The following is a 15,597-nucleotide window of genomic DNA, read 5'->3' on the forward strand; positions in this document are numbered from 1 at the left end:
GGGGGTTAACGGCACCGGTAAGGATGCCGGTGCCGTTAACCCGCTACTGCCGCATTCCGAGGTCCCTTAGCAGGTCCCACTAGGGTCGGCTGGTTTTCCAGCCGCCCTTAGCGGGACTCGTTAAAGGACCAGGGAGCTAATAACGGGCCCGCAATTTCCCAGGCCTGTTATTAGCTCCTTCCCCATTCCCATTGAGCCCTATGGGTCTCAAATGGGAATGGGGAATGGTTTTCAGAATGGGGACTTACCGGGTCCGCAAGGGTCAGAATGTCCGGGCAAGTCCCCATTCCGACACCACGGACCCGGACACGGGTTTGGAGGCAGCTATTAGCACCATTGCTGCCTCCAAACCCGTAATGACCCCCATTGTGTGTTTTATCAGATGGAAAGGCTGGAGCTGTTTCTTTTCTGGCTCCGACTGGGATGTTCCTCTTTGATCTCCTTGATGTCACCTTCCCGACATTACACAGTCTTTTATGGTCATGAGAAGATTGTCTTGGCGCATCCCTTCGGTTATTTGTGGTATGGTGGGAGACTTGGGCAACGTATTGCTCACAATGGGGATCAGTACGACCTGGGCGCAAAGGGATACCGGGCACCGGTAATGACACTGGTGCCGGTAATCCCTTTGCGCCCTATTCCGAGGTCCCTTTGCCAGTCCCTAAGGATGTGACCCGCAAAGGGATACCGGGGTCAATAACGATACTGCAATTTACGGTACCGTTATTGACGCCTTCCCATTGAGCCCTATGGGAGCCTAAATGGGAATGGGGAATGGCTTTTCAAATGGGGACTTACCGGTCCCGCCAAGGTCAGACCGGACCGGTAAATCCCCATACCACCAAGTCGGTGGGGTACCGGTATTGGTGCTAGTCATGGCGCTAATAGCGCCATGACTAGCACCAACCTCGGAATGACGGCCAATGTAGTTGACAGAAATTTAGCTGGGTTGCTGTCCCATCCTGGTCGATGGATTATCATGAATGAATATTCTTGCAATCGGAGTCCCCATCGCGCAATGTGAGGCAGCATTTTGGCCGTAGATTTGACATAGATGGTCGTGAGAGCTTGGTGGTCGGTGATGATGGTGAAGGGCCACCCATAAAGGAACAGTTGCTAGTGCTCACACACGCACACTGCCGCTAGGCTTTCTTTTTCTGGTTGAGAGTATGCGCACTCAATCGACAATAATCTACGGTTTAAGGAAGGCCACTATGTGACGTGCGGATGAGGACGGGGCTCCCGGCTTCATTTGGGCAATTATTGCCCCGAGGCCCACGGGGCTTGCGTCAACTGTTAGCTCAGTTTCTAGTTCAGGATCATAATATGCCATGCATGAGGCGAAGGCGTGCGCTTTTTAATTTCTTGAACCGCATCTTCACAGTCAGTGGCCCATGTAAAATCTTGTCCTTTGCCGGTGAGTAGACAGAAGGAAGTGCTTACAGTGGAAACGTTCTTAATGTACCTGATACAATAGCTCATCATGCCCAGAAAGGATCTGACGGCTGATGTTGACGTCGGCATGGGCACTTTCACCGGGGCTTGCCCTTTGTCTGGGTCGGGTTGCAAACCGTCATGCGAAAAGATGTGCACACAGAATTTGAGCGTCTTTTGCTTAGCTCACACTTATCTGCCTTTAGGCTCAGATTAGCTTCTTCGAGCACCATGCACACTCGACGCAGTGTATCATCATGAGCTTCTTGAGTTGCACCGAAGATTAAGATGTCGTCGCTATAGTTGAGGCATTGAGGAATGTGTTTGAATATTTGATGTATCTCATTTCTGAAAAATCTCTGCAGTGGATGATACCCCAAAGCTGAGGCGCTTGTAGCGAAACAGCCCTAAATGTGTGGAGAAAGTGGTTGTAGCGAGAATCTGGGTGCAACTCAAGTTGGTGGTATCCCTTGTTTAAGTCTAATTTGGAGAAAACATTTGCACTGTGTAGCAAGTGCATCATATCAGTCATTCTTGGGGACATGTGTAGTTCTTTTTCAATTGCGATGTTGGGTACTATAATGTCCACGCAGATGCGGATGCTTTTGTTGTTTTCCTTTTTGTCTTTATGTATGAGCCAAGTGCATGTGAATGCAACATTTCACTTGTTGTGAGCTGGATGCACTTTGCAGGCAAATGAGGCTGTGTGGCACTCACGGGGAGATAGCTGCGTGCATTACTTGTGCAAAGGGCCCTGCTGGGCATCGATCGGATCTTTAATCAAAGGTTGATCAGGATGCAAATGATGTTGGGTACAATATAATAATACACGGAGCCAGGTAGTTCACAGTGTAACTCTTTATTTTACTTTTCTCTTCCCCCACTACGTGATAAGCCAACATCTGATCTAAAACAGTGAAATGGGACAAGTTAACACTTGTCCCTCTAAACATAAACGCAGCTGGGTGCCCGTGCACCATGAGACTTCGCTGGCAAACCAGCGGTTGTCAGGACTACACTTGACATATTTCAGGTGGTGCTGCAAGCCCACACTGGGGACTCCAGCGGCGGGCTCCCGAGTACCTCAGGACCTCGTCAGCATGGCTGACGGTCATCGGACTGATCCAACACATGACTTGGGGGTTCTGCATGGCGAGCGCTCTCAGCCGTGCGCTCCGACGTTTGCAGGCCGCACACAAGCTTCTTAGACCTTCGTCGCCATTTTTGTGCGGCAGTCGGATAGGGCTGTGCACCCACCTGCCCTCTCATTCTGGATACATGCAGGAGTCAGTGAGTTAGGTTTTCAACTGCAGCACGGGAGACCGCTGCAGCCCTTTTCTTTGGTCAATGACATCATGTGTCTGAGACAAGGAAAAAGGACGTGTGTAGGTAATGAAAATTACCGATACGTAATCGGCTCATCTTTTTGCTTTCACTGGGGTCAGGTTTGGGTTCAAGCGACAGTGTGACAGTAACCACGACCACCAGGGGCCGCAGAAGCTCGGCTGCCTGATTCGGCGTCTCCTCACTTCAGGCTGATTCAAACCTTACGAATCTAATATTTACTACAATTTTCCTAAACCCCACTCTCTGTTCCTGCCTCTTTAACCTTGGGGCATCTACGATTCAAGTCTTATCCTGAATCCCACTCTCCTTCAACTTAAACCCAGCATCAAAACCCCTGTTGCAACCTCAGCTGCAGGCCTCTTCCTGCTCTTAATTGTGAGCGGGCACGTTGGGACTTCATCTGCTGCTCCCGGACAATTCCCATCTGTGCTCTCCCCTGCCTGTGGACTACCCGATGCCTCCTGCCTGCTCCATCCTACGCAGGTCTCCTGCCTCCACCGACGTCAACTGGGCCCCCCTCTCAACTCCGGCCCTCTTCATATGCTCTGGCCGCCCGTTCCTCCTGACTCTTTACCTCCGGTCACCGGCCCTCCTGCCATCTGCCTTTTGATCCTCTGGTTGATGAGGCCTCCTGCTCAGTCCTCACAGCGGGCCTCCTGCAGCAGCCCGGGCCCTCCACTGGCCGGCGCCATTCCTTCTCTCCAGGGCCTCTTCCATCACCAGCCCCGCCGTCCTTGCTGGAGGCGCTGCGGTCGTGGCTCCTACAGTGCTCTCACAAGCTGCCTTCTGGTCATCTGGTCGCGGTGGTCTACTGCTCTGTCCTTGCTGATCGCCACCTCCCACTGCAGTCCGGGCACTCTACTGGCCGCGCCGATCCTCCTCTCCTGGGCCGTGACCATTGCTGGCCCCGATGATGCTGCTGGAGGCTTGAAGCCCGGTGGCTGGAGGCGCTGCGCCCGCGTCTGCACTGGCTCCTGTTGAACTCTTGCCAACTGCCTCCTGTCATTGCGGGCCTCCTGCTGCAGCCCGGGCTCTCCACTGGCTGGCACCGTTGCTCCTCTACAGGGCCTTATCCATCGCTGGCCCCGCTGTCCCGGGTGGCGGCGCTGCGGCCGCATCTGCTCCAGGTCCTGCTGCGCTTAAGTTGCCTGTTTGCCAGCTCTGCCTTGACAAGGGCCTCCTGTATTTACCGGACCTCAGTCGTCATCGACCCTCTGGTCTCCTGCCTCCTGGACATCGGCTATGGAGACCTCCAGCTCCTTCCTCATTGCAGGAGCCTTCACCGCCTTGAGGCCGTCTACCTGTCACGGCCACCAGCTCCTCCTGATTTTGGATTTCTTTCACTGTTATCGACCCTCTGGTCTCCTGCCTCCTGGACGTCAGCTACGGAGACCTCCAGCTCCTTCCTCATTGCAGGAGCCTTTACCGCCTTGCGGACATCTGCCTGTCACGGCCACCAGCTCCTTCTGACTTCGGATTTCCTTCACCACATGGCTCTCCACTAACTTACCCTGCCCTCTTCCACCAGCATCCGGTGATCTCCTGCCTCCTCCACCTCCTGCCCACCTCCACCGGAGGATTCCTGCCCTCATCCACCATCACCCCTATGGTCTCCTGCCTCCTGGACGTCTGCTACGGAGGCCTCCAGCTCCTTCCTCATAGCTGGAGCCATCACTGCCTTGCGGACGTCTGACTGTTGCGGCCGCCAGCTCCTTCCTGACTGTGGATTTCTATCACCACCTGGACCCTCCACTGGCTTACCCTGCCCTCTTCCACCAGCATCAGGACGCTCTGCTGCCGTGGCTGCCTGCCCTGTCCTGCTCTCGGACCGCCTCTCTACTCTGACCTTCAGTGAAGTGCCTCCTCCTGATCCTGATTCCACTCCCTCCCGTCCCTTCAGACCCTCTCTGTCCTGGATTGCCCAATCTACTCTACTCTCTGCCTCTCTTCCCTGCCCTAGCCTGTGAGGCTTCATTGAACCGAGAGATCTCCACACTTCTCCTGCGACCTACTTCTTACTACGTGGGTCTTTCACTTGTGTTCATCTACTCAGACTGCAACACTGCTTCACGCCGGCCCCTCCCACCCTAGTCTACTCGCCTCCAGCTGCCTGCCCCTTCTCCACTGCGCGTCATCCGTCCCCCCACCCCTGCAGCTAGCCTCATTGTCATTGCATGTCTCACCAGCCTACCACTTGTGTTTGAACCAGCACCATCGATCAGTCCCTACCCTCCTCTGATACTACATCATCCTCCTTCCCTGCAACAGCCCGACCTCAGGTGTCACCCCTCCACCTACCGACAGACAGCGTCCCACCCTTTCACTCGCCCATTCCCACTATCCTACCACCCTTGACCTCCTATCTGCTTGCCTCAACCACCTCAAGGCTCAGCAGCTGAGATACTCTGCCCTATCCCCTTCGGTCTCACTTTCTTACGTCATCCCTGACTCCATTGGCTTCCTAGATCTCTGCCTTATCCTCTACCACTCTCCCTAACCCTTCCAGCCCATCCCTCCCCGACCACTCCCTTTACTCTTCTATATCAACAGCTCCCTGTGTCCTCTTCTCCTAAACGCCTAGTGCTCTCTCCCCTTTCCTTCTTCCCCTTCCCTTGGAGCTCCCTCCCCTCACTTTCCCTCCCCCTTAGCCCCTCTCCCAACTCATCATTCTTCTCTGCTCCACACTCTCTCCTTCCCCCTCTGTCATGCGCGTTGCCAGACTCTCCTCTCCTCGGTCACCTTCCTCCTTACTTCCTTCCCCATCTCCCATCCCCTTATTCTCCCCTTCTCCTTTCTCTTCCTTTCATTCTCATGACCACCCCCATGACTTACCCCTTCCTCTGTTCACCCCACCCCCCTCCTACCGTCCTTCTTTGTCTTAACCTCATCTACCCCCTTAATGTCGAGCCCTCTAGTCTTATCAACATTGCCCTCTGGAATGCCAGATCCCTCTGCAACAAGACTGCAGCTGCACTAGACCTGTCCTTCTCTATTACTGAAACATGGATTCCCCTTAGCAATTTTACTGTACCTGCCTCTCTCACCACCCCTCCTTCTCTCATGTCTCATGCCCTTCTGGTCGCGGAGGTGGCATTGGTCTCCTCTACCACTCTAAAATGTCTTTCCTCCACCCCACATCTATCTCTCCCTACCTTTCCTTCCTTTAAATACCTATTCAAATGCTTCACTTTCCCTCACGCTATCTCCTTTCTAATTATCTACAGACCGCCTGGCCCCCTCTCTTCCTTTTATGATGACCTGGATCACCTCCTTTCTCTCATCTCTCCCGCCCCCACTTTCTGATCATGCCTTACTCTCCTTCTCCCTCTCTCCCCCCACCCTCCTCGTCCACTCCCTCTTCTTCCCCTGCTTCCTTCTCTCGACAGGATCGCTGTAACTTTAGCTCTTCTCTCTTTTTCAACACTGGGCCTCATTACGACCCTGGCGGAACAGGGTTAAACGGCGCCGTAAAAGGCTGCGGCGCCGTTCAACCCGTTCCGCCACATTACGAGGTCCCCTCGCGGGATACGTTAAGCACGCCTGGGAAACCCAGGCGTGCATACCGGGTCCCGCGAGGGGAAGAGGGAGCAAACAACGGGCCATCTCGTAATGGCCCGTTGTTTACTCCCTCTCCCATTCCCATTCAGCCCTATGGGGGCTGAAATGGGAATGGGGATGAACCGTGTCCGTGTCCTCGAGTGAGGAATTACCGGGCCATCCGAACTCGGAATGGTCCGGTAAATCCTCATTCCGAGGACACGGATGCGGTTTTGCCAGCAGCCATGCCGCCAATAGTGGCATGGCTACCGGCATACCTCGTAATGAGGCCCACTGGCTCTTCTTACCTTCCCCCTCTCTACAACTTCTCTCCTCTCCTCTATCTCCTCCAGTCTCGACCAACTCAACCCCCTTACCTCCTTGCGCCCTTCTAGCAAACCTTCCCAACCTTGGCTTTCCCCTCACCTTCTGTCCATGCGTCGTCTCCTCCGTCGCCTTGAACGACGCCGGCTCAAATCCCGCTCTCTGGCTAACCAAACCTCATATTTCTCATATCACTCTCTTTATGACTCTTGCCTCAACTCAGCCAAACGTTCCTACTACTCTAACCTTCTCATCTCACAAGCCTCACACCCTCGCAGTATTTTCCAAACCCTTTCTCGTCTTCTCTCCCAACCTGCTGCTGATGGCCTCAGCTAATTCTTCTGTCTCTCGTTCCATCTTTGATAAGTTTTCTCTTCCAAAATTCTCTCCTTATGCCAAAACAGCCTCCTCTCCCCTTCCTAGTCCCCTCCTCCCCCTTCTGCTTCTGCTTGCATATCTAACTTCTCTCCTGTCACTCCGTCCAGTGTTTCCCTTCTCCTTTCCAAAACGTATCCCACTGCTGCCCCCTCTGGTCCCCTTCCCACCTGCCTTATTCCTAAGATTTACCCTCTTCTCATTCCCTACCTAACCTCCTTCTTCAACATCTGTCTCTCTTCGGCTACCTTTCCTTCAGCCCTCAAACAAGCTACTATCATCCCCATCCTGAAGAAACCTTCTGCTAACCCTCTTCTCGCTTCCAACTTTCGTCCAATCTCGCTCCTTCCATTCCTCTCGAAACTTCTTGAACGCCGAGTCTACTCCAACTCTCAGCTTTTGTATCCATTCATTCTCTCCTTCCCCCTTCTCAATCTGGATTCCGCCCTAAACACTCCACTGAGACTGCTCTCACTTATGTCCTCAACTCTCTCCTTACCGCGCGCCAAGCTAAGCAATCCTCTGTCCTCATCCTCCTCGAACTTTCTGTTGCCTTTGATACCATTGATCACCCCTTATTCCTCAATACTTTTTCTTCCTTTGGCTTCAAAGGCTCTGTCCTCAATTGGCTCTCCTCTTACCTGTCTAACCGTTCTTTTGCTGTTTCCAGGGGCGGCCGCACCTCCTCCAACATCCCCTTGGACTACAGTGTTCCCGGTTACCAGACATTTGGTCGAAAAAAATTGGTCGACCAGACAAATGGTCGAACCAATTTGGTCGAAAACCAAATGGTCGAATTTTTTTTTTTTTTTGTTTTAACCCTTTTTTTTTTTTTTTTTTGGGGGGTCCCACCCCAACCCCCTTTTTTTCTCTAAAAACCCCTTTTTTTACAAAACGAAAACCCGAAAAATAAATATATAAATAAAAAAAAAATTCGACCATTTGGTTTTCGACCAAATTGCGTCGACCAAATGTCATTCGACCAGTTTTCAGTCGACCAAATGACTGGACACCGGTGTTCCCCAAGGCTCTGTACTCAGCCCTTTTCTTTTCTCACTTTATACCTCCCTTCTTGCTCCCGTTATCTCTTCATTCGGCATCTCTCACCATTTCTACACAGACGACACCCAGCTTTTCCTCTCATTCTCTTCTTTCACTCCTGACCTCCATCTCAATTTATCTTCTTGCCTTACTGCTATCAAAAACTAGACGTCTTCCCACTTTCTCTCCCTCAACACCGACAAGACTCAAGTCCTTTTCTTTCCTTCTAACACACTTCCCCCTCCCCCTCCTTTTATCCACTTCCCCCTTCTAATCTCCTCATCTCTGCTCACGCTCGCAATCTAGGTCTCCACTTTGACTCCTCCCTCTCCTTTTCCCACCATATTTCTCTCACCTCTCGCGCCTGTCGCTACCATCTCTTCAATATTCACAAGATCTGTTCCTCCCTCACCTTCCATGCTTCTAAACTCTTAATCTCTTCCCTTATCTTCTCTTGTCTTTTCTATTGCTCTTCTCTTCTCTTTGGACTTCCTGCCTCTCAACTTGCCCCCCTCAAATCCCTCTACCACTCCTCTATCTGTACCCTTTGTCTCCTTGCTCCTCATGATTCCATTTCCTTCTCGCTCTCATACCTTGGCTGGCTTCCCTTTCACTCCCAACTTAAATTCCAATTCCTGTGTCTTGTTTTGAAATCTCTCCATGTCCCCCCTATCTTTCTTCTCTCCTCTCATTGTACACTCCCTCCTTTTCCCTCTGTTCTGCTGATATCTTCTTACTCACTGTTCCCCCGTCCCCATGTGCCTCTTTGCGTTTCTGTTCCTTTCAGCTCCTAGCCCCCCTACACTGGAACTCTTTACCTCTTTCTATCCACTCCATCCCCACCTACTCCTCCTTCCGTGCCTCCCTGAAATCTCTTCTTCTCCATTCCCCGCCCTGACCTCCTTTACTCATCTCTTACTTCCCTATTTTCCCTCCTACCTGCCTCCTCTATCCTCTCCTTTCCCTTTATGCCTCCTCCCATCTCCCTTTAAACTTTGTCTTTATTCCCCACCTTGACTCCCTCCTCTCCCCCTTAGTCCTCACCCCTCCATTCACCTTTCTTCTACCTAGGTAAATTGTTCTACATATTGTTTCATTGGTTTGTTTCATGTTTGTAAATATGCTTCTATTTCATTATTCTTTGTAATCCTGTTGTTATATTGTAAAGCGCTTTGGATTATATATAAACCTAATAAATACAAATACAGTATGATTCACACTTTAAAGATAGTGGACGTGGTGCCCGCAGTGAAGATACTTTTTGCCTGATTCATGGAATTATTTGCGCTGAAAACGCAGATTTGCCTGCCTTTCTGCCCGAAAATCCCCATACTTCAAACAGGGATTTTCGGGCAGAAAGCCGAGCAAATCTGCGTTTTCGGCGCAAATAATTCCATGAATCAGGCAGTAAATTGGTGAAAATGGCTGATTCTTGCTGAGATTAAACAAGAACTCGCATAGCTGAGCTACCGTTTCTGTCACCTTCCCATGAAAAAAGTGGTCTTCCTCTTTGAAAAGTTAATTATAAAATAAAGAAACGATACCAACGTGTTAAACATGCTATTATACTCCCCTGTAAACTTGCACATTTGATAACGCATTTCAGCGATCTAATGTGAAAGCAAACGTGTATGTGAGCATTGCACTAGAACTAACTGAATTGATTATTTGTATAGCGCCTTTACACAATGTTTCTTTGGCATCAAGCCTTCCCTATGAAAATGGGCAGCGTCTACAAGCTCACCCTGGGGCAGACACTAAAACGCTGCGCCTTGCTACCACCGGGCTGTGTTGTCATTCAGCAGCACAGCACCGCGTTCAAAGCGGCTGTTTGAGTGGATGAATGTGGGTCAGGCTAAACGTCATTCACGTATGTGTCCTCGCCACTGGAATGTCTGCCTGGCCTCGCTATGGCCGCCGCAGAGGACACGCCCTCGCCCACTCTCGTCGAGTAATGTTTTGTGTTCGCCCGGGTGCGCTCTGCGCATGCTCCGGGAGGCCGGCGGAGGCGGGGCGCTCGCGAGGCTGGAGTGGAGTGTAAGCGGGAGCCATTTTGTCCCGAGTGAGTCTGCCTGAGGGAGGAAAGCGGCAACTGCGCCGGGCGGAAGCGGCTAAAGAGAACAGCAGAACGCGAGCAATGACGGGCTTCCGCGGCTTCTAGCAGACTCCGTGTCCGCTGCTGCTGTGCGTGGGGCAGGAAGGCCGCCGCCGCCACCACGCCCGCCCCTCCTCCTCCCCCCTGCGGGTGACAGTCCCCGCCCGGCTTTCCCTATCATTCCGAGAGGCCCGGCTCCACCCCGCCCTGTGACAGGTCCGCTCCTCAGGCCCCTGTGACAGAGCCGGTCGCAGGTCCAGCTTCCTGTGACGAGCCAGGCCCTCCACCCCCTCCCTGCCCAGTGACAGGCCTCTCAGCCCCACTTATTCCGGTGCTCGGATTTTTTCCGCCCACCCCGCCCTCGCCATGGCGAAGAAGACTTATGACCTGCTGTTCAAGCTGCTGCTCATCGGCGACTCAGGGGTGGGCAAGACCTGCGTGCTCTTCCGCTTTTCTGATGATGCCTTCAACACCACTTTCATTTCTACCATAGGTAAGCATTGTGGGAGGCTGCGTGGGTGTAGCGATTCCAGCATCCTGTTCCTGGGTCTCCATCGCTAACACGGGTGAACTTTGGGGCTCGGTCCACGCTCTAAAAGATGCAACACAAAGCATGATTTTATCCCTTCCATGATGCGTTCATCTTTAGCTCATGTGAACATTGTGGGGGAGGTGAGGGTGCAATATTGGGTGGAACAAAGAAAGCGTATGTTGAGTGCCCAATGCCATCAGCCCACCCATAAGTGTACTAATGCTTTATTTACAATAGTAACCCATCCCTCTTTAGCCTCGATTGCAAGGCACAGTACACGGCAAAGGAAATGTTAAAACTGCATACAATAGCAAAAAGCTAACACGTAATGCAACGGGGGAAAATGTAGTAGTCTAATTTGGGAACTGTTCAGAAAAACGTCCGCACCATTAGTTACAGGAGGAGGGTAACCGGGAGTCATAACTGCCCAAAGGCCCCATTCATCTCCGAGGGTTGCAGTGATGCACTGGGGGAGGGAGTGATGCACAGGGTCCATAGGAAAGTGTCTGTTAACGGGACACAAAGGGATTGTCACTTGTCAGTACAGCTGCAGTTGTATATTGTGGGACAAATGATTCCATAACTTGGGGGCAAGAAGGGGAAAAGGTACTGGGCATGGGGAAGACGGGGGGCAGTAAATAAGAGAAGGGCAGCAGACCGAACAGGCCAGCCTAGAAATTTCATATACATTTGAGAAGGAAGATGGGCAGGAGCTTAAACTGAAGGCAAGCAGGAAAAGGAAATGATAGTAGTAGGCGATGACTGAAACAGCAAATCTTGCATGATTAAGTACCACCGTTTATTTGTGTTTTTTTTTTTTTTTATTTGATTCAATTGCACAAACTATTTTTTCAAAGATAAAAATAAAAAAAAAAAGTCCAATGTATCCGTAAAGATCCCTTTAAACCTTGGGTGTTTCAGAAATCCAGTTCCGGTTGTCCGTTATGACAAATTCCGATGTTACTGAAGCCTGTCCTATTGAGTTCCTTACATAACATGGTTGTACTAAGGCTTATTAGCCAGTTTATATTATCAATCTTCTTTCCATTGCTTATTTAATCCCTTAGTAGGCTTCTCCATGTTCACGTTGTTGTGTTAACTCAAGTTTGTAAGACGTGCTCAGACCTTTTCACCTCGGAAGTCTCGCCCCTCGATTGGGTTTATCACACGTTTAACGAGGGAAAAGTACCTGCAGATCCCTTTAAGTTGTTAGCAGCTCAATATTTTCGAAGAAGGATGCCACCGCAATCCCGCTTTTGGTATTTTCTCCTTCGTTAAAGGCCTGCCACCAGTTATTCTCTGTTAAAGTGGTGAACGATTGCATTATTTTTCCTAGATAAACAGATCTAGATGTTGTTGTACATTCACATTCAAGTAGGAGATGGCTGGTTTCTACTATCTCTGCCGATTTGCAGTATCTACATTTGTTGTGTGATGACCCTTTCCTTATGAATTGAATTTCATTAGTTTGTAGTTGGTTTAGCCGAAATCTCATATGTCTGGCCAACCTTTTATCCGGGAACTTTTTCAAGTAGCTTCTTGTGTCCTATAGTTTTTTTGGGACCGTTGGAAAGTCTTTCATCAACTTGTATTATCGCGCTATGTCCTCCGTCCTGATCCAGTCTGCTTCAAAGAGTTTTTTTGATTGTTTTATCTGAGTTTGATCTTTAAATAAGCCCATATTTCTCAACTTCCAGTCTTTCAGAGCCTGGATCTTGTCAGTTGTCATCTTTGTTCACCATCTCAAATGGTTTTGTTTATTCTCCAAGTGGACTTTTCATTTGAGATAGCATTAGCCAATTTCTCTCCTGAATCGCTTTCAGTGATATGACATAGTTCCCTCCTTAATAGTGGCATCGGAGTTGATTGTGCCAAGTTGAGGACTTTCTTCCAGACATAGCTCTCCAGTTTAGTCCACAGTATTTCTGGTACTAGGAACATTGCATCTGCTCCATAAAGAATTGAAGGTACCACCTTTGCTTTATAGAAGTTGATTACTGCCAATAATGAGAATTTCCCATATTTTATCGATCATCCGTGCTTGTATCGTTAAAGTCTTTACCTTTTGTCCATAGCAGATTTTTCATTGCAGTTTCGGCCCCACTGATGGACATCATGACTCCCAGGTATTGGAAGTCTTTTACTTTTTCCAATTTTAATCCCTCCGCAAACCAGTTCTGTTTGTTTTGGCTCTTCCTTTTGTTGCCTTCCCAGGCCATTATCTTGGTTTTTTCTGGTTTCAGCTTTAGGTTGTTTCGCTTCAGGTATGCGATCAAATTCGTGAGCTGTCTTTGCAGACCTATTAGAGTGTTATCCAGCAAGATGATATCGTCAGCATATAACGGGCGCGATATTTTTTCGCCACCAATAGTTGGAGGTAAGCATTAATTCCGAGTCTGCCTGATATAGGGAGTGCCTTTTTTGTATTATTCAGGATTTGTAGTTCCTATTGGCGTTTTTCCAGCTTTCTTGCGCCAGTTGTGTACCGGATCTATTTGCTATCCGTTTTAATTTTCGTAAGGTTATTCTTCTTGTCACTAGTTCTTGATTATAGGCATGAAGGTGGTTCTTTGGAGTCTCCTTGATTTGTTTTTTTTTTTTTTTTTTTTCAGTCTTTATGTATTTTTTTTTTTTTTTTATTTATTAACAGGAGTGTGTAGTCCACCAGCTACTCCTTCTTCTTTTTTTTTTTCCCATATTGGCTTCCCCTTCCATTATGCTAGAATACTTTTCAGAAATTTGCTTAATTGCGTTCTCGTTTAGTTTTAACCTGGAACCATTGCTGTTCACATCCAGGTCATGGTTAAGAAATTGCTGGGTTTTCTGTAAATTGACCCATCTTGTGTGCTGTAAATTGTGGTCACTATTTAGGGTCCTTACCAATGCAAAACTGACCGTCATTCCCAACAACTCCTTCGACACAAATGTGTGGTCTAATGTCCCTGATTGTTCCAGTCTTTGCCAGGAGGGGATCTCCAAATTTTTATCTGATCGTAACCAGTGCAGGTCTCTTGATCCCAGAGTTTTTTCTAGGTTCTCGCCTCTTTTCAGGATTGGTGCCGATTTTGGTAGGTGTGGGCGTTGGTTTCCAATATTCTTACATATTGCATTAAAATCTCCTGTAATTATGTGGTCGCAAAGTTGGGTTTCAGCGACTTCATCTAGAATGATGATGATGTTTTCCAGGTATAGCTCGTCCCCACTTGGGATTCCGGTAGGTTTTAATTGGAAGTATATAATCTTCCTTTTCTATACTCCTAATGTCTGTGTATTTCCAGTATATTATTCGGACTTGAAATTGATCGGGAGAGGTCCTCTGTTCCATCACCTCCAAACCGCTGCCTGCTCTTATTGCTGTAAGTAGGCCAGCTGTAGGACATCCCTTTAACCCCTGTTTTGCTGGTTTGTCAAATGTTAAGTATCCATCCATTTCCGGTTTCTGTGTTAACCATGTTTCCTGTAAACATAATAAATCCCATTGTCCCAGGTTAACGTCACTCTTTGCAGTTAGGTGACTAAAGCCTCGCGTGTTCCAAGCGGCCATATCTATAAAGAATTTTCCCCGTGTCGCTAAGGAACATGCATTTACCAGTTGGTCATCCTGCAAGGACCAGGTTGGCCTTTCTGATTGCTAGTTGTGTTTCTTTGTATGTATGTCTGTTGATTTCCATGACCAATTTGGCGGTGGTGATCTCAGAATTTCCAATGAGCGATTGAACACAACCTTTTTCCCCTTGTCTGGTCTCCTTTCTTTCCTTTATATGATGGTTCATCAGCCGAATCTGAGCTATATTTGTCCCTGGGAGAAGATCCTTCTCCTCGATATCCTTTTGGACTTGTCCTCGTCTTCTCCTTAGAATGTACCACTGTTTAATCTTCAACTATCTTCTTAAGGTCTGTTTGAAAAGGTACCAGAGGAGGGCCCTATCATCATAATCTCTTACATAGTTGACTGTTGGGTAAATTAGACAGTGTGGGCTCTAACACCAACTTAATATCCACCCTAGATGGTATAATACTGATCGCGATGGGAGATAGCAAGCCCATAGGAGCACTTGTTGGCGTCTGAAATATACACCATTGAGCTTCAGCTATGCTACTTCCAAGAGTGATTACTGAGGGTGTGGCAAAGCCAATCAATCCTCTTTCAAGATGACCATTAAGGGAACTTGGGAGGTGACAAGAGCCATATGGCACCCAAAGCTTTCAATACCACCATCCTTGTTGTGGGTGTTAAACTTAATTGACTTTTAGTGGGGTACACGCAGGCAATGAACCCATTCACAGGGCCTGCACTGGCTTGCTCATTGGTACAATCTTTACGTTTGTTGTGCCTGTTGGCACTATGTTCTATTCCTTTCTTTTTCTGTACTTGGTTAGATGTTGGCTTAATGTTTATATAAATATTTTCTTTATTAAATTGATTTTTGATGAACATCCAACTTTTAGCTACATGAATTGATGCATATGCTGCAATTTAATTTAACTCAATTTGTCATATAATACCCTAAATTTCATGTTCAGGGTTTGCAAAACCTATTCAAATAAATGGCAATGCGTTTTTCAGCGTTAACGGTAAGACCAGACACCAGGAAGCATCTTCAATTGAAAAGGGTGGCCTAAACTGTATCTTTAAAGGCATAGTATATTTCCTCAAAGTCCACCACGTCCAGTTACTCAAGTCAAAAAGCATACATTTTTAAACTAACTTGGCAGAGATGGATACAATTTCAAGTTGAAAATGATTAGCCAGGCATAAAGTCACTTGCCCCTCAATTGCTCATCTGCACACTGTTTCTTCCTCAAGGGGGAGTAATCACTTGCCCTTGATTATTGGCAAGTGCAAATGTTGAGCTTTGTTACAATCCTTTGTTCTACAGGGAACCCTTAGCCTGTAAATCCATGTCCAAAC

At 48.7% G+C, this 15,597-nt stretch overlaps 1 protein-coding gene across 1 annotated transcript in view; it reads left to right on the plus strand.

Annotated features, from left to right (window-relative positions):
* Window positions 1-9,953: 9,953 nt before the first annotated feature.
* Window positions 9,954-15,597, plus strand: part of RAB10 (RAB10, member RAS oncogene family) — a 482,537-nt gene continuing 476,893 nt past the window's right edge. Inside the window, exon 1 of the mRNA XM_069605573.1 lies at window positions 9,954-10,646. Coding sequence (XP_069461674.1) covers window positions 10,520-10,646 — 127 coding nt within the window. The 5' untranslated portion in view covers window positions 9,954-10,519. The remainder of the gene's footprint in view (window positions 10,647-15,597) is intronic.

This window comes from Ambystoma mexicanum, chromosome 4p, assembly GCF_040938575.1.
Source record: "Ambystoma mexicanum isolate Mex_15411 chromosome 4p, UKY_AmexF1_1, whole genome shotgun sequence".
NCBI lineage: Eukaryota > Metazoa > Chordata > Amphibia > Caudata > Ambystomatidae > Ambystoma > Ambystoma mexicanum.